Source organism: Megalops cyprinoides, chromosome 7 (assembly GCF_013368585.1).
Source record: "Megalops cyprinoides isolate fMegCyp1 chromosome 7, fMegCyp1.pri, whole genome shotgun sequence".
NCBI lineage: Eukaryota > Metazoa > Chordata > Actinopteri > Elopiformes > Megalopidae > Megalops > Megalops cyprinoides.
The window spans coordinates 35,304,717-35,328,580 of record NC_050589.1 but is presented as its reverse complement, the minus strand read 5'-3'; the positions used below and the strand labels follow the sequence as shown (position 1 = coordinate 35,328,580).

At 41.8% G+C, this 23,864-nt stretch overlaps 3 protein-coding genes across 3 annotated transcripts; 1 reads left to right on the top strand and 2 right to left on the bottom strand.

Annotated features, from left to right (window-relative positions):
- Positions 1 to 21: 21 nt before the first annotated feature.
- LOC118781151 (SAP domain-containing ribonucleoprotein-like) lies at positions 22 to 4,730 on the bottom strand. The gene is made up of 11 exons (XM_036534058.1): positions 4,586 to 4,730; positions 3,849 to 3,948; positions 3,453 to 3,496; positions 3,057 to 3,124; positions 2,584 to 2,635; positions 1,765 to 1,838; positions 1,624 to 1,661; positions 1,394 to 1,419; positions 1,167 to 1,235; positions 749 to 832; positions 22 to 186 (listed from the first exon to the last, which is right to left on the bottom strand). Exons 1-11 carry the CDS (start codon positions 4,616 to 4,618, stop codon positions 145 to 147), a joined length of 630 nt encoding a protein of 209 aa, XP_036389951.1. The 5' UTR covers positions 4,619 to 4,730; the 3' UTR covers positions 22 to 144.
- Positions 4,731 to 9,232: 4,502 nt separating this feature from the next.
- Positions 9,233 to 15,235, top strand: LOC118780841 (melanocyte protein PMEL-like). Its single transcript, XM_036533558.1, has 12 exons — positions 9,233 to 9,287; positions 10,533 to 10,628; positions 10,992 to 11,138; positions 11,543 to 11,683; positions 11,834 to 11,995; positions 12,187 to 12,534; positions 13,141 to 13,368; positions 13,739 to 13,879; positions 13,987 to 14,077; positions 14,256 to 14,461; positions 14,766 to 14,853; positions 15,067 to 15,235. The coding sequence occupies exons 1-12, from the start codon at positions 9,233 to 9,235 to the stop codon at positions 15,233 to 15,235; spliced, it is 1,872 nt and encodes a 623-aa protein (XP_036389451.1).
- Positions 15,236 to 16,821: 1,586 nt separating this feature from the next.
- LOC118780131 (tubulin alpha-1B chain-like) lies at positions 16,822 to 21,995 on the bottom strand. The gene is made up of 4 exons (XM_036532453.1): positions 21,688 to 21,995; positions 18,474 to 18,696; positions 18,213 to 18,361; positions 16,822 to 18,093 (listed from the first exon to the last, which is right to left on the bottom strand). The coding sequence occupies exons 1-4, from the start codon at positions 21,688 to 21,690 to the stop codon at positions 17,113 to 17,115; spliced, it is 1,356 nt and encodes a 451-aa protein (XP_036388346.1). The 5' UTR covers positions 21,691 to 21,995; the 3' UTR covers positions 16,822 to 17,112.
- Between the last annotated feature and the right edge of the window lie 1,869 nt (positions 21,996 to 23,864).

The window sequence follows — 23,864 nt, the reverse complement described above, 5'->3', positions numbered from 1 at the left end:
CACTTCCAGAATAAACACCTCATCAAGTTCCCAGTATGTTGCCATTTAAAAAAACAAACATTTAGCTTTAAAATGAAAAGCAAAACTGGTGTAAAAAAAAAGTAAGACAATAAAAAGAGTGTAATCTGCACCTAGCATTTATCTTCATACGTTTCCAAAACGTTCAGCTCGCTTTCGCTTCTTTGCCTGGAATATAATATGAAGAAGTTAAATACAGTCCAAAAATGTAAGCAAAAAATAACACCCATACTCTTCAGTCCTCATGTTAAACCTTTTGCCAACACTGTTTCTGTCAAAACTCATAAACAATTATGCAATGCCTCATCCCTTAAGCAGCCCCCCACACATCCACACCCAAGTCAAACAAAACAAAACAAAATTCTTAAAAGTATACCCTTGGACCAACTTTCAATCCATCTCAAATCCAGAACATTCACAGGTCCAAAATCTCATTTCCTGCCTGACTCCAGCCCAAAGGCAGCCCTACCTTCAATCATTGGGCATGGCACATTTTTGTTTGCTTTTTTTAATCACTGCTGAGCAGATTCATAGATCTTTAAATCATCTCAATGGGTCATACTACTCCCTGAGTCTTCTACATCAGCTGATGCAGATATAGAGATCAGTGATTCTGCGCAGAGTATGCACAGCAGAGATTAAAAACGCTTGTGTATTCACTAGATGTTGTTCAACCTAACCAAAAATAATTTCAAAGCCAATTTCACTTGAAGTGGGAAAAATCTCATACCTCTGTGTCATCTCCAACAGCAGCTGCGCTGGTAACAATGCCAAACCTCTCCTTCCTCTTTTTAAGCTTTTCATCTTCTTCAACCTTGCACACAGCAGACAAGAGTTTGATAAGTATTTCACTTCTACTCAGGTACATACCTGTTTACCAGGCTATAAGAGACAAAATACATCACCCCCCCACCATCGTTTTGTAGTTGTGGATAAACATCTAGAATAGCGGTTTTGAACCCAACTCTTGGAGTTTTGATTTGCCTTATAGTTTTGTTCCAACTTATACTAATGATTTTAGTAGCCCTGGAAACGACACTGACAAATAAAAATTTGCAGTCATAAGTAAAAACTCAAGAAATAAAAACCCCTGATAACTTCAGCTGTTTATGTCCTTTAAATAAGGTGAAACAACCTATACAGCTCACCTTCTTGGAGATGGAAGAAACGTTCATCCCAAACCTTTCGGCTCGCTTCTTCAAGATGTCAACGTTGACCTTACAGGTAGAGAAAGGGTAATGCTGTCGCATGGCATTCTTCACAAAAACAACTTTTGGACTTTGATTTTGAGATGCATGATATCAAATACATCTTAGGCCATTTAAAAATGCCACTGGGGAACAGTCCAGAACAAATAAAGGATTTGAATTCTTACAGTTGCTTTGCTGGTCACAGAAGCACCTGGAAAAACAAACAAAACAAAACAAATCTCTGAGCAATTAATAAAGCTCTTTCATATGACTAATTACACAAAGAAATCAAAGCACGCTATAAAAAAGTGAGCAACAAGTCCAGTTCTCTCACAGAAGTAACTGAAAACTAAAGCTATGTTAATGCTGTTTACAGCATAAGCAATAATGCTGATTAAAATAAGAATGCACTCACCTTGGGAGGAGACTGGTGAAGTAACAGGCAAACCAAACCTGGAAAATTACATATGTAGTCAATCACTTTCCTCCCAAAAATGGGTCTTCGAACCAAACTCTAATCACTGAACGGCAACGCTTGTCCTGCCTGAATCCTTACCTGGCAGCACGCATGGCTTTCTTGCTGTCAGCAGAGGGCGCTACATTGAAGCGTTCTGCTCTCTTCTGCAACCTCTGATCACATGAGAGAAATGTATACAAAGCTTTCAGTTCAGATCAAGAGATGCCAGTGAGTGCACGTTCATGATTCCAGAACAAAGAGTGGCACAATCCTTCTGCATGATCCTCTCAGATGTTCTTCAAACTTGGCACACACATTTGTAATAAAACTTGAAAACAGGGAAAAACTTTATCACATTGCAAATAATTTTTAGATAGGATTACTACTCAGTTGTACACAATACTATATATAGCTTGGAATCTAACTTCACCATGGAAGTCACTGTGGCTAGTCATAGTTACAATGATAGTCAGCATTTTAGGACATGAGTGCTTTTGTAAAGCACACTGGCACTTGTATTCTATTTGCTGAGTAGATTTGGTTACCACTCCCACACTATCAAGACATACACATATCTTTATAAATCTACAAGAGTTGTGCTTATACAAGAGTCTTGAATATCACAGAATAGCATACCAAAAATCATGATGGTTTTTAAATGCACTTTCACAATCATAGTTTGAAGTATGAAAAATTTTTCTGAATAAATATTTCAGAATCCATTCTGAATAAACATCAAAGTCCATAAATGTATCAGGGCATACTAAGAATTTAACTCTAAGTTTGTGAGTGCATCTTTTGCAGATAAAAATAACAGTATTTTATAGAATGCCTGGGTAGGCACATAAATTCTGCTTAAATTAATCACATGTCAAGTTATTTATATGAATTAGAATTTTTGCCTATGTTTGAACCTACCTCACCAAGTGATACTGGAGGGGTGGTTTTAACCACCTTCTTCTCAGTGGTCCTAAAACATGAGAAACAAAAGAAGAAAAACATTTTCAGATGGGGAGGATTACCCTGCCAAACCTCCACAACCTAAATGAGTGCATATGGGGAGAGCTGCTGCTCACCCCTTCCTATTATAAAACTGCACAACATAGTGCAGTCAAATTGTTTCCCAGGGGTGGGAATGTAGTCTGCCATCTACTGGTGACAACATGCATGCATGATTTCTCATGAGAACTGGGCAAAATATCAGCACTGTTACAAAACATCAAAATAATTATCTCCAACAATAATTCTATGATGCAATGCATGAATCCCTCAAATGGGGAATACCCAACCCACTTATATAAAGAAACAAAAGTGGATTAGACATTAATTCTTTCCTTTGTATGAATTGCATACCAGAAAAACACACCCAGAAGCCAATTCAAAGTACTCACTCCTCTGGATTAGCTGCTTGCGCCTTTACCGGTTTCTCTCTGACAGGTGCCTCTGCTTTGGGTAATTCCTACACACAGAAGTCACAAAGAGCAAAATAATTGCCTTCTCCCAACAACAACTCACATTGCTTTTGATTGAATAGTATTATAATATATAGACAGAAAATCCATGTTTCCCACAGCCAAATTAACTTCAAAGATGTAAGAAGTATCATAGCAGAATTCTAACTGAGCCACTCAACGCTGACTCAAAGTTTCTGATGGGGACCCTGTTTCCCTCAGCAAATGTCATACTGTGTTAGTAGTATTCACAACTTGCACAACCTTTTCCAAGTCTGATGGAGTCTGACAGTTTAACACTAGTTCTACAAGAAAGTCTAAAAACAGAAAGATTACCTCAGGCTCTTCTCCCAGCACCTCTTCTTCATTGACATCTTCCTCTGCAACAGCAAAAAATAGTTACTGAAGAGCTGGGCTAGTAACCCCTGCAATTTCAATTCAATTTCGAAGAAGGGAACTTTCCCTGGACACTTCAGTTAAAAGGTCCCTTATTTGTTTGTATATACAGCCTCATGTATGGATGATATGTTAGTGTCTCCCTGTCAAATTCAAATTTCTCTTTTGATTGACTGTTTAGTCATTACAATCATTACGACTATCTATTATTTTAAAATTCCTTCCGGTTAGCTATGCGCCGGGCACAGTGTAGGAATCAGGAGGAATCTCAGTCTATGAATCTGTGGCAGTGAACACTGTTTTTAATCGGAGTAACGGGGTGCATCGTATCCTCACCATGTTCCTCAAGATACGCCTGCAGTCTTGAGATGAGCTCCGCTTTGTTCCCTTTCACATCCAGTCCCCTCGCTGCGCACTCTTGCTTCAATTCGGCCAACTGGAGGAGAGAGAAGATTGTGATGAGGCAACAACGTAAAAAATGCCTTCTGTAGGCGGAACACAGCATTCGATGCTACAAACGTAAACATGTCTTGAAACAGGTACCTATATAATGTAACAATACAGTACGACCTAGTAGCCGCTGGAGTTACTTGACTAGGGAATGCCTTTTTTCCAAAATGAAATAACATTTAAAAGTCAGGGAAGAATAACTAACCTGACCAGATAGATACCCATCTTCCTTAGAGCAGACTTCATCGTCTTCTTCACACACCCCTCATAGAACAATAACTTACACTGTTTTCTACATTTGTCTCATCGTGCTTTGTCTCATAGTTACCTGCTACTTACACCTACAGCCAGCATTAGTGTAAATCAACACATTAATGACCAATGATGGCAAAAGATGGCAAAAAAAAACCATTTCGGTTTGTTAACTACATGGTTCCGATAAACATATGCTACAATTACCCACGCGGGCATACCTACTCCTCAGCACACTCAGTGATGGCAAATCGCATGCATTTGGCCACTCAGTTTAGTGGCTTACTAATAATGTCACCCGGGCCGGGTTGTGCCCTTTAAAACCACGCAAATTTTTTGAACGTTGCGTTGAATCGAATTTGCTTTCTTACCTTCAATTTCTGCAGTTCCACAACCTCCGCCATCTTAGGCTTCCCAAACTCTAGCAGTGGATCGAGCCAATGACATTGCGTTTTACTGAATATTTCTCTAAAAACGTTCGAGGATTGGATGTACAACTACGAGCAACATGCTATAACAACGCGAGACATGAAATTTAAGCCGAGGCGTCAGTCCGTCGTTTTAGCGCAGGGAAATTTGCTGACGTCATTCACAGACATTTCGCCGGTAGGTCACGCAACAGTGATGGGTGACAAAACTACCCCTATAAAACAGAGGGTGTTTTGACGTTCCTGTAATGTTGAACCCTGTAGAAATAGTTTTCCCCTCTTGCCACCTAACCTTAGAGTTTTACATAAATTAGCTAAAGTTTACCCGTTAAAATCATATGAAGAGTCATCGCCATGCCCCCTTGGTTGACGAAAGTCAATTGTTCAAATTTAATACTGGATTTTTTGTTGATGGGAAAAGCAACATTAGCAGGAAGGAGACTGTTCCAAAGTGTAAAACGCACAATATGATGTACTGCAGTAACACCCAGTGAGCTGGATTAAATTGTAATCAGTATTCATCTTGCATATGACCATATCTAAACATCATTAGAAACAATCTGGCAAAATACTCATAACAATTAAGCCAATGGATGGACACAGCTGAGTCTGGATAACTTTATTGTCTTTATTTAGATTTTATCTGGGATACAGAGCCAGACATAGTATCCAGTTCAGTTCTGTAACTCTGAGAGAGCCTTACTTTTTATTTATATTACCTTACACATTAGACTTTCCTGAGCATGTGTTGATTGAAACCCTGCTTCTTCTGGTCTGTTGTCACAGTGTATTATTATGATCATGATGTGTTTACAAGACTAGCAAACTTAATTGCTTCCGGTGAAATATTAGTGAATGTCATATAAAGAAGTAAAGGTGTTTTCAGTCATTCTGTGTGGCTTTCAGCATGTATTGTTTGCAGTGTACGGTATATTTAATTTCCAATCCATTCTCAGCCCATCCACACCTTTATCTATTGGTATTTAATGTTTTATTATCCCCACAGGTTTATGGTTGAAAAGGCAGCATGCGCCGTTATACAAAGAGAATTTAGTGAGGATTGTTATAATGTGACTTTACGACTTACAGGACAGGGGCCTTAATCCCACTGAACTGTGGAGTCACAAGAGCTGCAGTAATCCTGATTAACTTTGCATTCCACACAAAATCTCCCACTCGTCCACTTGTTAGATAAACCTTATTCCATGGTGACTTACTGGTTTTACTTGCAAAGGAATGCATGAGCTTGTCTGTAACCGGACGTTTGAGTTCATAGCTGTGCCACATGCCATCACAGCCACCCCTTTCAAATACGACATCCATCCCCTGTCGACGGCGTGGCTGAGGTTGCTGTGTTTTATGTTCTCTCTGAATGGATTTTAACACCTTTTTCGATGGATAGGCTGTAGGAAGTTTGGACAGCTGTCGACATAAAAGGATCTGTGCATATAGAGGGTAGATTCCAGGTGGTGTGATTTGGGAGGGGTGCTGTGATCTGAGATGTAGACTAATTAAGTAAATTTAAAAGATGATTTAGAAGAAACTTAACAAATGGGGTTTCCATCAGTCACAGGCCAATAAACCCAGCGGTCAGGTGTCTGTCTGAAACATAGACTGTTTTTCCTATCATTATGAAGAGGTGCATTTAGATGGAGGAAAGTCAGACGTCTGCTCTGTTTTCACACTGGCTCTCAGTAAATGAGTGTGATTACTAGCTTACCAAAAAAAAAAACTAGCTACTCGTCACTAGCTACTGTAAGCAAGTGTACATCGATTCCATGGTGTTGTATCATTTATAGCTAGTCAGCTAAGTATGATACACTGCAACCAGATTGATCACACTTCATACCCTCATTCAACAGTGGTTAAACTCCCACAAATAAGGGCCACAGCGGTTGTAGCAAGGCCGATGACATTGGTAGAACAGCAACAAATGCTTTAGCAAATAGCTGGCAAGCTATTAAGGAAACAGTCCAGCTCAATGAATTTTAGCATTGTCTTACATTGTTTTCATGATCTTGGAGAAGCAAAATTAGATATTAAGATGTTCTGTGTTTTATGTTGTTAGAATTAAAAGGAAAGGCCTCCCTCCCTCTTCCATGTGGTGAATCTTGGAAATCATGTTGAGCTAGCAGTAAGAGTGGCCTTATTTTTATAAGCTCCATCTGTCTTCAGGGAACTGTGGTGTCCCACAGGGCTTCTTTCTTGAGCCCATGCCACTGTAAATACTACTGCTTTCAGACATGCAGTTGACACATAAGCATTTATGGCAGCAGGTGTTGCAGGTCACTGAGACAGCAATTTACTTGAAAGACAAAGAGAAATGGAGAGGGGATTCAAACATTCTACTTCTAATATATTCAGTGCAAAGAAATGGTACGTTATTCTCCTCCTCATATAGAAATATAAGCTTTACTACAGTTCAGGATTCTACAAATAACTGCTCAATACAGTGGCTTGAGGAACAGCTATCATTATGAATATAATAGTTAATGGATTCTTGTATTCTATGTACTGTATTACTAACTTTTAATTTGTTCTTCAGTGTTCATTCTGGAATCATTGAAAATGCCAGTTATATCAGGTTAACGGATTGCATGCAGAAAGTCCATAACATTGATCTGATTGGACAAACACTGCACTATCATTCTACCATTGCACTGGTGGAATGTCCATACTGGAATTTAATAGGTTTGCTTGATAGTGCCTGATTGAGCCCTCCTACCCCCAAGACACAAAGACCTATATTTAGGGGAGTCTACAGCATGGTCAATCAGGTGCTTGGGGACTGGGGATTTAGTTGGCCATGTACTTTCATTAGCACATGAGTAGTCACATGTGCTGCTGTGCCAAAGCCTTGACCAACGCCAGGATAAATGGACCTACAGTGTCCTTCTGACACACACAGACACACACACACACACACACACACACGCACACACACACACACACACACACATTTCCCTTTGGTTTGTGAGGTTTTCCATAATGCTTTCAAATGAAAAGGGTACCATTACCATGCCCATTGTTGTTTTTGATTAAGTTTTTGCCCAAACAAGAAGTACATTCTTCACTTGCCACCACACAGGGAAAGTTATAGACATAGTCATATCTAGTTTCTCACAAATTATACAGAGCTATTCTGATAAATGAATCAATTTTTGTATCTATATAGTGTACCATCAGCATGGTGTCAGTTTCATCACCAATGCTAGAAGTGTAATAAATGATTGATTTGAGACATTACTGCCCTGTGCTTTAATGTATATATTGAATGAATATGAGCAGTAAAAACCATTAAATGCCCGTTGTAAATATATTTTATTCTGAAATATGAGGAGAGGAACAAAATTACTCAAAAATACCACAATCACAATTACAACAAAATCACCCGCCTAGCAGACACTCTTATCCAAAGCTGCTTTCAAAGCTTATTATTTTACATCTTATCCATTGATCCAGCTGGAGGTTTGCTGAAGCAATTCAGCTTAAGCATCTTGCCCAAGGGTTCAACTTCAATACCCCAATGAGCAATTCGACTAGCAACCTTGGGGTTATGAGCCCTGCTCCTTACCACTGTGCCCCACTGCTGGCCTGAAGGGGATGTGTTTAAAAACATAATGTTTCTCTTTTTATAAGTTCCTAAAATTGACAAACCTATGGGGATGATGGCATCATGCCACTGGTATTTTCCTGAGATGTTTTTCTGTTGTCCCTGAATTCTAACAGCATCTTAACCATCTAAGGAGTGACAGTCTTATGTAATGGATTAAAAAACGGTTTTGTAAGCAGAATGTGCTCAGCTCACTACTGGGGTGCTGCTATTGTAACCCTGAGACAATTGCCTAACCGTGATCATTTCAAAAAATATTCATTATGTAAATGGGTAATGTAAGCTGTGTAAATCAAGCTGGATAAAGCTTCCTGCCAAGCAAATGTGTAATAATAACAAATACATAATCATATTGGCATACTTAATACAGATTAGCCCACTTAGACAACTTGTAGAAACAATTCCATTCATGTAAATCAGTGAGAGCTTCTCCTACAAATGCATAACCAATTGAGTCTGTATTCTAACTGATCCTGAAAATACTGTTGCACTGAAGCCACTGTTGCAGCAAAACATCATGCTTTGTAGTTAAAGATAGTGTTCCAAGGTAATGGCTAAGTTCATTTCTGAAATTTGAGCCTAGCTATGATGGGAACTATGTGATAGTATGTAATACAGTATCCAATTCTTTGCAAATATCTGTGCATGCATGTGCTTTGTGTGTGTGTGTGTGTGTGTGTGTGTGTGTGTATGTGTGTGTGTGTGAGCGTGTGTGTAAGCATGTGTGAGAGTGAGTGAGTGTGTGTGTGTGTGTGTGTGTGTGTGTGATGGAATAGAGTGGGAATGGCTTCTTTAGTGACAGCAGTGTTAGAGGTGAGAGGAGTGGTTATGGAAATGAGGCCAATGGTGCTCATTTAAGGAGCCAGGGAATCACATTGATTCGACTCTGTAAGAAATTGCGCTTGGGTCCGGAAACTCAGAAAAGGGAACAGATTCATTTTGAGGGAAGAGAGGAGGAGGACACACAGATGCAGAAAATGGGAACCATTCTTTTTGCCTTCATACTGGCAGTGTTTTCAACCGCAGCAGCAAGTAAGTACATAAATCCATGAGTATGGATGTGTTGATTCCGTGTGCAGAACTTGACTGTTGAAAGGTTAAAGGTCTGCAGAAAGGGTTTTCAGTCGTCTTAAAGAAACATTTTAGTTAGTTGCACCACTGAAAAATGTAAAATGAAGTATATGTGTAGATACATTTTGTATGATTATCCATGGATACAATCACACATTATAAAGTATTTCAGTGATGTAGAATCTGCAATGAGTGAGCAGTTGTTATAGCTCCATTATTCCCTATAATCCAGTTGACTGGAGGGAATAAATATATTAACCAGAGTAGGCACAAGACAGGAGTAAGTAAAATCAATTGGATTAAAAGTGGACCAGAAGTATATTGTGCAGTAAAAAGCACGCAGTTATCCAAAATGCAATTAACTGTTTAAATGCTCTTAACTCTAGGACTACTGCCACTAGTATTGCTGCTGCATGGGGTTTGCCAGTCAACAAATTAGGAAAAATATGTAACAGATGCAAGACCTTTAGACTGTATATTGCACATGTATTTGAAATATAATATTATGAATATGAACTTAATATGTACATCAACTATGATATGTCACATAATGTAGCATAACATTGTAAAAATAATACAATCCTATGATCAAAGTAATGCTTCAGCTCTGACAGTGAACAACCTATTCACATAGGGTAATGCTGTGACCCTGAGAGCTAGCGTCATTGCTTTAATGCCTTTGTGCAAGTGCTGGTTCACATATGGCACACGTGCCTTTCTTCCCAGACACTGGAGGAAGTGGGGCAGAAGAAGAGAGCCACTCCTCTGATTTTTATAATTCTGGATTACTGCTACACAGGCTCAGATGATGGTCACATGGTCGAGTTGAGGGTAGATCAGGGCATCTGGAACTACCACAGCCTTTCCACTCCCCTGTAATTGTGCCACAAGCCCCAGGTCCATTCACAGATTGCATTCCATTCATCCTCCTGCCTCCCATCTCCCCAGTTGGTTGAATGTTACCAGGGAGGGGCATATTTTGCTCTTGAGATCTACTCCTCTCATAAACTGTTGTCAACCTTTTGTAGACATTTCATGAGGGCATGAACCAATATTCCAGACATTTTATAAAAGAAGGAATGACAAACAGTAAATAAGAAGCTGCTCCTCAAAACATATTTTTTCAATGCGCTCCCTCTTTCTGTCTAAATCTCTATTCTCTACTCTTTCTTGCTCATCCCTTTCTCTGTTGTCTTGTTACTTTAGAGTCCAGAATCCAATTCACACGGTACAGCTCCTGGAACTCTCAGATGTACCCTGTGTGGCAAGATGGGGACCCCCGGCACCGAGATAGCTGGACAGGTCAACATTATCACTAACTGCATTTGCGATTAGCATTCACCCTTACTCTTTGTCCTTCTTTTCAGTTTAAGTCAAAAATATGATTTTAATATAGATGCTATGCATGTTCAATATACAAAACCTACTTACTTAAGTATCAGTCATTTTTGCGTGCTTGATGCAGTGGGACAGAGCAAGCATGATTGAAAAATATATTTCAATAATTCATTGACAACTCATTTAGAGAAGTGAATTAGGTATGGCAAAAAAGCTTATCAGGTGCTGGTGTAGTTAACCCCGAGCAAACCATGCCTTGAAATCACGGTATGGTGACTGTACCTCACCTGTTCTGTCACTGAGCTGGTGCGTCTCCTTGAAAACCAGGTGGAGAGGTGACATTTGACATCAGCAACGATGCACCAACCCTCACTGGTGCCAAGACCACCTTCAACATACAGATCCGCTTCCCACCCAACCAGATGGTCCTTCCAGAGGGTCAGGTTGTGTGGGCTGAGGACTGCATAATTAACAGTGAGTGTTTCCCACAAGGGATGCCATGGTGCTCTCTGTGACTATGTCACTGACTGAGAGCATATGTGTCTCTGTGTACTCACCAAAACAAATGGTATCTGCCTATATCTGCCTCAAGGTAGCTGAAGCAATGCAAATCTAAGTTTGTTCACTCTTCACCCCATTTGATGCCCTCTAGTGGTAAAACATGGTACTGACTTGTGGGTAGGCAGGGTAAGCGTAACTACTGCAACAGAGATACGAACAGTTAAGGTCACTGCCACAGAATGGAGTGTGCGCTCCCAAGACAAATTGGTAGTGAGCTATGATCTTGATAGTACCTGCCCACATCAACAGCCAATTGTTGATGACCGTTAATAGTCAAATCTCAAATTGTTTGAAAATGGTTTCTTCTGTGTCCCCAGACACAAGTTATTACCAGGGTCAGGCTGTGTACCCAGACCACGACTTGTTGGACGAATGGGATGGTGTCTTTCCAGATGGCACACCTTTCAACACAATTGCTGGCAGGAAACCACACTATGTGTATGTGTGGAAGACCTGGGGTATGATACCTATATATTTGTTCAAATCTGTTCTTGAGTCTGGGCAAACCTGTTTGTTTCCAGATACAGAGATTATGTTGTTAACAGTGGACACAAAAGCAAGACTGAGGGCCTGCTTTTTGTCTCAATTTGCATTGCTCTTCCTCCCAGGTCATTATTGGCAGGTTGCTGATGGCCCTTCCTCCTCCCTGACCATTGGCACAGATGATGTGCCTCTTGGCTCCTACAATATGGAGGTTGTCATCTATCACATCCGCAGCAAAGAGAAGTTCATTCCCTTGGGTTTTGCCTGCACACAGTTCTCCATCACAGGTAATCGTGGACCCATGGAACTGATTGAAAATTGGAATCCAGTAGTTCAACGATTGTGTAGACCTTCATTGTGGATACCTTTTCCTATTCTGTAGAATGTCACTTTCATCAAGTCATTACTGAAGTATAAACTGAACCTCTCCTCCCTCTGCCCCACCTCCCAACACACCCCACCCCCACCCCACCCCCAGACCAGATCCCTTTCGCAGTGTCACTCTCTCAGGTGAATGATGTTAATGAGGCCGATCAGACTTTCATTCTGAACCGAGGCATCACCTTCGTCATCAGCCTCCACGACCCCAGTGGGTACCTGAGCCACTCTGATATCACCTTCAACTGGGACTTTGGCGACAACAGTGGCACCCTCATCTCCCGGGACCGTACTGTCACTCACACCTACATCTCCACCGGCTCCTTTCAGCCCAAGCTGGTCCTGCAAGCTGTGATTCCCAAGGCTGGCTGCTCCACCCCTGTCAACGCAGCCACCTCCACCCCAGTCACCTCCATGCCCCCCGGCCCAGCACAGGGAGGCAGCACAGGTGCATTTCTTTTGCCTTTTATATTGGTTGGAATTAAGCAGGAACATAACGTCAGTGAGAAGTGAAGACTACACAGTTCATGTCTTTTAAAAAGCAGTGATTTGTACAAAAATTTACATGTTTGATGCTTTTCTTGAATGTGATTCAGATACTGTATAACAGATATAACACTGCCAGTTTTTTCAAAGATATTAAACAAGCGCTAACATTTTAGTTGACAGGCATTCATTAGTCCATAACAGAGCAGGCAATGACAAAAGAAAGAAATATAAGAGAAAATAAAGCAGTGAAAAGACAAGTCACAGTTACATATCATTCACAAGACATTTACCATATCATTGACCAATTAGCACAGAGAATTGTCTGTGTCTCAGCATGAGCTGTTTGTTATGATCCTTGTCTACACACCTGTCAATCCAATTCTCCAAGGTTTGCAGAAGTTCTTTTGCACATTTTTAAGGTTAGACATGATGTTATAGTTTCATTCAGACAATGGGTAATCAGTAAATCGGTAACATTGCATGCTCTGATATCCCTGTCATTTGCCTGTTATTGTGATGTTTTCATGAGAAGGCTCAGCTGATGCCTCTGTTGCTCTGGTGACAGCGGCCGCCTCAGCCGCAGGAGAGAGCAGAGCAGGCCTCCCTCCCTCAGCGACTACGTCTCCTCCTGTGGACCCAGGCTCTGTCACTGCCCCCCCTGCTGAAGTCAAGGATGCCGCAGTGGTGGCCCGGGAGGCCCCAGACGCCCCTGTAGACCCTGTCATTCTTACCACCTCGGCCACCGCAGTCATAACAGACATGTCATCCAAGGCAGCCAACGGGCCAATCACAGGTGACTTTAAAAAACTTTTTAAAAGGCATTTACGGCTGCTCACTGAGAAAATGAGACATGCAAGGATTTGTGAATCGGTTTTTTGAAGGGGCAGTCACTTGATATGTGCTTGGTGCATCCAAGTCCAACAAAGTACTTTCCACAGGGTTCAAAAACTTATTGACTTTATACCCAATGAACCTATGATGATAGTATATAATATATAATAATAGTACAGTCAAAGACAATTACAAGTTGAGTATTTTTTGCCTGAGTTACCTGAAGAGCGTCTTTTCTCATCCACAGAACATGTTAAATGCTTCCTTCGTTTATGAATTACCCGTGGGTGCAGACTGTGTTGACATGCCACTATCTCTCCTGTCATCTGCAGGGCCAGAGGAAGAGGACACAGGCACATTGGAAGGCCAGGCTGCAGTGGTGGTGGTTAAACGGGAGGCCCCTGCTGCACCTGCAAACAGTGACTGTGTTATTTACCGCTATGGGTCCTTCTCGGCTGACCTGGACATCGTCCGTGAGTCTAATGCCCCCTGTGGCTCGATGTCCTGCCTGACCAGTCTGACTGTGTGGGATGCTATTCCTCAGTCTTCGACCCCTGTTTCTATCTATCTTTTCTTTCAGAGGGCATTGAGAGAGTGGAGATTGTGCAAATGGCAAACATTGCCACAGTGAAGCAAAACACTGTGGATCTCACTGTCACCTGCCAAGGAAGGTGAGTTCCTGGACACCTCTTGGGGCTGCCTGTGGAGGTGTCAGATAGCCAGACAATGCTCCGCCTCCAAGATTCCCCAGATGCTTTTGGGAATTGGTTAATGGTGCCTTCCAGTGAACTGCATCCTTTTAGCTCTGATTTCTGCCTCGCTTCCTTCCCCTCCCTCCTTCTGCACCAGTCTGCCGACGCAGGTGTGCACGGTGGTGTCGGGCGCGGACTGCGGCGTGCCAATGCAGACCACGTGTAACGCCGTCACGCCCTCGGCCGACTGCCTGCTCATCCTGCAGCAGGTCTTCAACGACGCCGGCATCTTTTGCATCAACGTGTCTCTGACCAACAACGTCAGTCTGGCAGTCAGCAGCGCCAGGGTCAGGGTGACCATGGGTGAGTCTGCATCTATGCGTATTGATTCGTTTCTGTGTGGATGCCTGTGTGTGCACACATATGCATACATGCTTGTGAATGTATTTGCTGACTGATTTCTCCAACATCTTGTCAATGTCTTCTTTGTCAGTGCTTTCTCTGACTTCAATAAAAAGTCTCGGGGAGTGTCCATGGAATCATTCTCATGACTTATTGAAATGAAATAAATATAACTATATCATGTACAATTAGAGCATTGTCAGTCAGCCAGGATGAATTTGAATATATGCTATCTGGCTCACCTCTATATGTTTTTCTGCTGAAGGTTCCAGCTCCACTGTAGGTACTGTGGCCATGGTCTTAGTGTTTGTGATCCTCGCAGTTGCTATTGGTGCAGTTGCTTTCACTTACAGGTGAGCCAAATCCCCCACCCCACAACATATTGCACCTTCTCATTCTGTGCTGTCCTGTGTGTGTGTCAAATAGCAAATTATCACAGAAATCCATCATACCATACTTGAAAATAACTCATGAATTCCATCATTACTAAAATTCATGAGTTATTCAGAAATTACAGTCATTGCAAGGATAAAATTGCTCATTTTTGTTTTTTTTTCTTCGATCAGGCACTTTAAAGACTACCAACCACTGAAAGAGGACCCAACTATTGGATCTGCATTCCAAGAAGTTCCTCACAGTTGTGGAACATCCTCTGTGACCATGCTGATATGGAACCTGCTGACTGGACAGACAGCTAGAAAGAGCCAGCCAGTGCCCCCAGGCAGAGTGGTCTGAGCTGAATGGGAATAGACACAGACACACATATTGCACTCCACTCCAAATATGCACTCCACTGCCAAACATCTGCTGAAACAGTGCACCATTTACACAATTTTTGTTTTCAGTATAAGTGACAAAAAAATCTAGAATCATATCTCAAGCCGCCAGCCAAAGCAAGGGAAGCAATTTCCATCTTTTAATCCTTGAAAGAAGTTTATAAATTGTATTTTGCTAGCTTTTTGATGCATAGAATAGAAGCCTCTTTTTAGCTAAGGATATTTTTCTTGTATCAAGGTGAAAGTTTACAGAAAATGTGTAGGTTCGGTAATTTGTGTTTTATCTTATGGTAGCAATAGAAATGTTGTTCGCCACTCTCAGCCCAGGTTTCTTAACTTGCGTTTTCCCAATTTTGTTTTTTTTTTAGCATTATAGTGTTAGAAGTAGTTGTCAAACTGTCATTGTTTTTATCCCCAAACACAGGGGCATATTTAAGCACAATGAATTAAAGTGGTCTGTCCATTAATACTTTTTCTAATAAAATATCCAGAACCAACTTATTTTGCATGCGGTACCAAATCTTACCCTGTCCTTCCTGCTTGCTATAAACTCTGCCATTTCTTACTGTCACAGGATTGTGAAACTATCCTTCTATTTCAGGCGCAATCTTTGAGATAAGTGAAGTCCTCCATTTTCATCTCAAAAATTAAGAAAAAAAACATATTTGCCATCAATTAACACATCACACCACATCATACAGTATTACAAGTGTTTTGTGATGTGCTTAATTTCACTCATAATTTCACTTCATAATTAAGTTTGACATCAGTTATTTTATTTCCCCCCTCACAAAAATAAAATGACAGTATATGTGAACAAACTGCATATAATTAACACTGTGGAGATTTATGAGACTCTAGTCCGTAGGTCTCCTTGCTAAGAAAAATACCTTTTATGGTTCTTCTTTATTAATGCTACATCAGTAAAAACTACTTTTCGACACGATATGAATTCTTTCAGAATGGAGTTTTGACCTTCACCGTTTTTCTAAAGGAGCGCAAGTTCATTTTACCTTAAATTACGTGCTATAAACACAAGGGGGCGCACTTTACTAAATGAACACATTGTAGAACTGCCTGACGGGTTAGCAGACCTAGGTGACCGCCATGTTAACGCAGGAACTGTAATTTTTCAACTATTTGCTCTATAGGGGGTCCAAATAAGGGCAGTATATATCTTTTTAAGTTAACAGCATACTGCTTTAAATTATTGAGGCTGATGTGTTGTAACAAAGACCATTTGAGATTATATGATCTCCATTTATTCATATTCATAATTAATTCATAATCAACTGGTAGTTGTTAAACACAAAAGCCTTGCATTGTGATTGAAAACTGCAACAATGGTCACCTGGAGAACATTGCTGATTATTTTTATGATGCTACCATGTCACATAATGCATCTTTATGGATGTACATCAGATGGACAGCTAGCTGAGTTAACATATTTGCTAGCTGACCTGTCCATCCAAATACCTGTCACCATCTAGCAATTCCTGTCATGCACCTTGTGAATAAAGGTGTAAGAAAAACAATACAACATTCTTAACAATACCCATATTCTTTATTACATATCACATTTTAAAGATGAGATGTCAAAATGGCACATTCATTAAACGTGAGGTTTACAGATATTAATTGTGAAAAGTTAAACCATTCACATGAGACTCACATTATTTCTGGAAAAGACCACACCACATTTCCCTTACCATTTCTGGCACTAACAGACAATAGATATACCCTTATGGCATCACTACCTTGCCATTTCCTACATAACTCTAGGAAAAACTGATGCACATGCTACAATGATTGACTTGATTGGAGAATTAATCAATTTTAGTATTCCTCTCCCTCCTCTTCTCCTTCACCTTCAATGGAGTCGACACCAACCTCTTCATAATCCTTCTCCAGGGCCGCCATATCTTCTCTGGCCTCAGAGAACTCTCCTTCCTCCATACCTTCACCCACATACCAGTGCACAAATGCACGCTTAGCATACATCAGATCAAACTTGTGGTCCAGACGGGCCCAGGCCTCAGCAATAGCAGTGGTGTTGCTCAGCATGCACACTGCTCTCTGTACCTTGGCCAGGTCTCCACCAGGAACCACAGTGGGGGGCTGGTAGTTGATGCCAACCTTGAAACCAGTGGGACACCAGTCCACAAACTGGATGGTGCGCTTGGTTTTGATGGTGGCGATGGCGGCATTCACATCTTTGGGTACCACGTCACCACGGTACAGCAGACAGCAGGCCATGTACTTGCCGTGACGGGGGTCACATTTGACCATTTGATTGGCCGGCTCAAAGCAGGCATTGGTGATCTCAGCCACAGAGAGCTGCTCGTGGTAAGCTTTCTCTGCAGAGATAACTGGAGCATAGGTAGCCAGAGGGAAGTGGATACGGGGATAGGGCACCAAGTTGGTTTGGAACTCTGTCAGATCAACATTGAGGGCACCGTCGAATCGGAGAGAGGCTGTGATGGAGGACACAATCTGGCTAATGAGCCTGTTGAGGTTGGTGTAGGTAGGGCGCTCAATATCTAGGTTTCTACGGCAAATGTCATATATGGCCTCATTGTCAACCATGAAGGCACAATCAGAGTGCTCAAGGGTGGTGTGGGTGGTCAGGATGGAGTTGTAGGGCTCCACAACAGCTGTGGACACCTGGGGAGCTGGGTAGATGGAGAACTCCAGCTTGGATTTTTTGCCGTAGTCAACAGACAGACGTTCCATCAGCAGGGAGGTGAAACCAGAACCAGTACCACCTCCAAAGCTGTGGAAGACCAGGAAGCCCTGGAGCCCAGTGCACTGGTCAGCCTGGGGAGAGAGAGAAGTAATATAACTGCTTGAGAAAAAACTAAATATACCAATCTATGCATTTTAATGGTAGCTTAATGAGATCCCCTCAGCTTTACAGGCCTCGTAGAGATACGCACCAGCTTGCGGATCCTGTCCAGCACCAGGTCGATGATCTCTTTGCCAATGGTGTAGTGCCCGCGAGCGTAGTTGTTGGCAGCATCTTCTTTGCCAGTGATCAGCTGTTCAGGATGGAATAGCTGGCGGTAGGTCCCAGTGCGCACTTCATCTGAGGAGACACATAGAGAGGAGTTCAGAAAATGGACCCAGGAGCAGGCAGTTTGGAAAGCACCGCACCATGACATCCCCCTGTCCAGTCCAAGGGGAAGCTGTGATCTTACCAATGACTGCAGGCTCTAAATCCACAAACACAGCCCTAGGGACATGTTTGCCTGCTCCGGTCTCACTGAAGAAGGTGTTGAAGGAGTCGTCCCCTCCTCCAATAGTCTTGTCACTGGGCATCTGCCCATCCGGCTGGATGCCGTGCTCCAGGCAGTAGAGCTCCCAGCAGGCATTGCCAATCTGGACACCAGCCTGGCCCACGTGGATGGAGATGCACTCACGCTGGAGACAGGGAGAAAAGCAAATTTTGTTTGAAATTTAACAAAATTATTCACAAGAGGTAACCCACAGTTGTGACCATGGCATTCATATCTATGATAATGTTGATTTTAGCCCAAACTCAAATGAAACATTCATAAAAGACTGTTTCACGTTAAAAGACTGTTTCATGTGTAGTGAATTTGCCTGTTTACTTTGCTTGATCAGGGTCTGAGTCAGTGAGGAAGATGACTTGAAAATGCTAGGCATTCCCACTGCTGCTACAGCACAGACCACTGGTGTGATTCAGCAAATACCAAAGGCTAATTCCATTGTGTCAAGTGGCTCACGTTCAAGGGAAATGTGGGTCACTGTTTTCTGGTGCACTGGTGTCAAATAAAGTCTTCATTGTGTCCGCAGTTCAAATGGAACAGAGAAACACACACACTATGCCTTTATTACTCACAATTTTGTAAGACCCTAAATGATCTCTCAGCCATCCAGCCTATAACTAAAATGCTACACTGAATACTCTGCCAAGCAATAAAGAGGACCAGAAGCCAAATGAGAGTTGGGATGAGTTACTGAGCTACAAGGTGCATTTCTGCAGAGCACACTTTTTTCTGGGAGCGAGTAAGCAGGAGAGAGGCACCGCCCTGCACTGCAGTCTGCACTGGGCAAGCAAAACCCACAATGACAGATCACGCTGCACTCCCCCCTTCTCCCCACCCCCATCTCCTCCTCCACCCTACACAAGGGACCTGCACGTGCTCTCACATGGCTGCGCCCCTGCTCAGCATAGCAATTTCCATTGCTAGGCAACAAGACTTTCAAGAGCTGAATACAGTACCATTTGTGGTGGAGGAAGGGAGCTGAGGAATCGCATTGTATCGCCCAAATCAGTAGCCTTCTATAAACTTCTATGAGTGGGCCTATTGCTCCACAGCAGTGGATATGTAGACTGTTATCTGGGCAGTAACAGCTTCAAGTCAGGGTAGTGTTTCACTGTCAAGCATTACCTCATCTTTGCAGTGTTCTCGGTACGTGCACCATGGCGTCTCTTGTCTCCTCGACTGCATAAAGGCCTGACTCAGCATGACCTGTTCTCATACAATTCAGGCGGTGCGATTTGCAATGCTAGCCGAGGCTAACATCTCAGAACAGACCGCGATTTTAACACTGTACGCTTCCAGTCATATGCATCACACACTAACGTACGGCTGGTGCTCTGTAGAGCCTGACCTTCTGAATAAAATACTAATAGTTCCAATAACCCCCTCACCACAGACCAGTCCACATGACCCGGTACACTCCAGCGTTACTGTACACCATTGAACTGTGTTATGGTGTCCAAAGCAGGGGTCACTCTATCCCGGAAGAGATGGGTGCAGCTGCCTTGGGCCATGGAATAAGAATAGGAGTCAATATACAAGGCTACCCCAGGCAGAGCAGCAGACAGCTGTTCAGCACTGCCCCTCCAGCCATCCCGCCCACAGCTACCCATTTCAAACACCATGTGCATGACTCGTCTGAAAGGAAGGGGGAGGGGATGGAGTAAAAATAAAGAACCCCACAATAGTCAACCCATCCCCATGGCAACTTCAGTATTGATTGTGCTGTTGTCCCCTCTCAAGTCATCAGTGGGGGAAATGCTAAGATGAATGACTTAAATACAGACACTGGGTCATCATGAGCTGGCAACTTTAACCTGAGGCAATTTTACACCATGGCACAACTGTTCTGATGTTCTACATATGTCCCTACCTCCACTGAGGTCCAGACTACAGACTACTGTAAAAACTACAGACTATTGTGGAAAAAGAAAGAATGTAAGAAATGCAGTAGACCAGCACTGACACCTATAAAACCAAATGTACAACACATCTGATGGCCTCTGCTGGACAGATTTAAACACGCATTGGACTAGACATCCAGCCAAAAACTGGGATGATTAGGGTTTTCTTTATCATATAATCACCCTATGGTGCTTTTTAATGAAACTAATTTTAATGTACTTAACTGGAAATTGAAACCTAATCCTGTAAAACAAAAGCAAAGTCTGACTCTTTTCATGCACCTGTCTGAGAGTTTATCACATGTGTAAACAATTCGTTTGTCATGTTACCCATGGTATGTTGCAAATACCAAAAAAATCCCCCACTCTAACCTTGCTGGCAAAGTGTGCAGTAGGTGGGTTCACTGCTGCTCCACCCATAGTGTACACTGTCAGCAAGGTGGAGGGAGTGAGCACCCAAGTAAAAGGGAACACAAGGGTATGTGATGGAGGGGGTTGGGCATTTTTCTTTTGTCTGTTTGACTCGGTTAACATCTGCCGTGAGGGAGTATAACGGTACACTTAACATTTCCGCTAATGGCAAATACAAAGAACAATGAACAAGATTCCCTCAAAAAACAAAAAGGCATGCTGCATCCGAGGCGTGCTCAATAGACCGCAAGAATTTGGGGGGACATGAATCGAGAATGTTCGATTTGGATCGTATAGCATTTTTCTCCAACTCAGGGGTAACGAGGTCTACTGTAAATAAGTAACGACGCCGCACTGCGGCTTGGACACAGGTTCATGTAAATATAATAAGCATGTTAAATACAGGCGATTGCAATTTTCTCCAAATTGTTCACTCAAACGAAACCGGTTTTTAAAATTGTGTGTCCGCCTAAAGCAGATCATGTGATATGAGCCACCCTTGTTTATGATTCCATACATAACAGTATACCATTCAAACGCAAATTATATGAATTTAATACACTTAAGAACGCGATTTATTGATTTGTAGCCGATGCCATTACACGAAAATCCTTTGCCTTTAAAGCTTTGAATTTTGCTTATTTGTACGTATAACCACAACACCAGCCGTCTTGTTACACGGAATCCTGATTTGAAACAGAAGGGTTAAAAAGCGTGGTGTCTGACCGCGACATCATTCCAAGGAAATAGCCTATGCAAGAAAAGCAATGAAATAGTTGGTAAATTGATTAAAAAACTACGTTACTCACCATATTTTCCGACGGCTGTAGCAATAGGAGAAATCTACTCAGGAAGAGGACAATCAGACGTTTCCTTTGTATACCGGAATTTAGGTTCACGTTACTTCACTCGACAGTCGAGATCTTGTAGCCGCTTGCGTGTGCCGCGCTGCAATAATGCTATAGCGAATCGATGAGGGCAGGGCTACCATATATTTCAGTAACATCTGGCGCTTGATTATCAACTACCGAAACATTGCTTTAGTGTCTCATATTTAACAGAAAAGCAGAAAGTTACGAGAAATGTCCTGGGCAGAGAGTAGACGGGTGATTTTCTGCCATGAAAATATGCCAAGACAATTATGGTGTAGGCTACTAGACTACCTCTGCTCCAGTATATACAAACAACTGGGAAAAAAACTACAAAACAAGCAAAAAAACTGACGTTCAACTTTTATTTTTTTGGGATGTCCACAAATATCAATTATGTGTCTAAAATGTGGAAGTTATGTTGTATCCTAGACATAACAAGCAAACAGGGAGGCTGTTCTGACCAAGAGAAAGGAGACAAAGGTCATGTTGGTACTCTGTTCGTGCAAATAACCTGTCTGTGTCTAAACCATGCCTATTCCACGGAGCATTGTCACCAATGTGAGGACAGTGTATTTGTGTTAGAAAGATGTGATGTACCTGATCCCACTTCAGACATGTAAACTTGTTTGGAGCCTACAGTACATCTATGAATATGACATTGAATACCATTCAAGTGTGAAATGTAGAAATTTATATAAACAAATATGACTGTGTTTCCTCTACTAATTTTATGACAACTACAGAAGTACATAACTATCAAACAGACTATTCTAAGGAAGACTACAGTGAACATGTGTGTAGGCATCAATTAATAGGCATCAAACTATCAAATAGAAAATGATGGCACCACTGACCTCAGCTATAAATGGAATTGTTGTCATGCCAGCTACTTGTAGAAAATGAGGGATTGTTGGAGGCCATGAAGAAGTAATCTAGCAATGATGAAATTTTTCATAACAAAGTGGACAGCACAAACGATATGTCTATTATTTTTTGGGTGCCAAGTGAATGAAATATTCAGGATGGGTTATTTCATAATAGATAAAAAATCTAATTCAAAGATATGCTGTCTTAACTTTAAAAAGCCCATCACTTCATGTTTGTATTGGATTTTTATAGTATGCTTTAGCCAGACTTAATAAACGCAAAGGTAGTAGTGGGATACATCATTGCTGGTAGCTGTGTCTTCAGCATCAACATGATAAGCTGTTAATAGAAAGAAGTGCAAGCAATTTGTTGACTGCATACTCTAATATGCCAGAGACTTTTTAGCTTGCTCTTTTCCAAAATTTGATTATTGCCTCACCTAGAACAAAACTCAATAAACAACTGTGTTGTGGGTAGAGATTCTGAATCTAGACATCTCAAATGCCTACTCACTCTTTGAACCATTAATTTAACACATGGTCAAATGTAATTCCTGGAGTGCCAGTGTGTATGCTAGTTTGTATTTTGCTAGTGTATTCACCCTGGATTAATTGTCCAATTAAGTCAATGCTAGTTATATCCTGTATAAATTTACAGCAGTTAATTTCCCACACAACAGGAAATGTTTAAGTATATGGCACATATGCAGTCCCCAGTTGTACTTCAACATTCTATTAAAAGTGACAAATTAAGACTTGAGGTTGGACTGAGAAGCAATAACTGTACACACTGATCCCCTTGAAAGTGAATGTCACACCCACATGCTAAAAGAACTGGAGAGGGAAACTGGGTTATTCTAAATAACGATTGGCTGAATCAGGTGGCTAAACAAACACCTGGTTTGAATAAAAGTTAGGTATCTCAGTCCTGACTGCTCAGATGGTATCAACTCCTACCCCTCAGTGAATGTCTCCAATGAACACTAGTGAACACTAGTCTAATACATGCATCAACTTGTTGTCATGGAAGCAGTCCTTCAGAGAAGGTGTCAGGGCTCCGCCCCCCTAGCTGTGGTGTTTTTGTTTTTTCCCTGTCCATGTGCTTTTTGTTTTTCCTTGTGTTCCAGCTCCGCCCCGCTCCCCGCCTGGTCCCCGCCCTCCTGATTGCCCCATTACCTTCACCTGCCTGCCTGCCCACCTGCATCCCATCTCCTCATCAGCCCAGCCCTATTTCTACCCTGCTTGTTC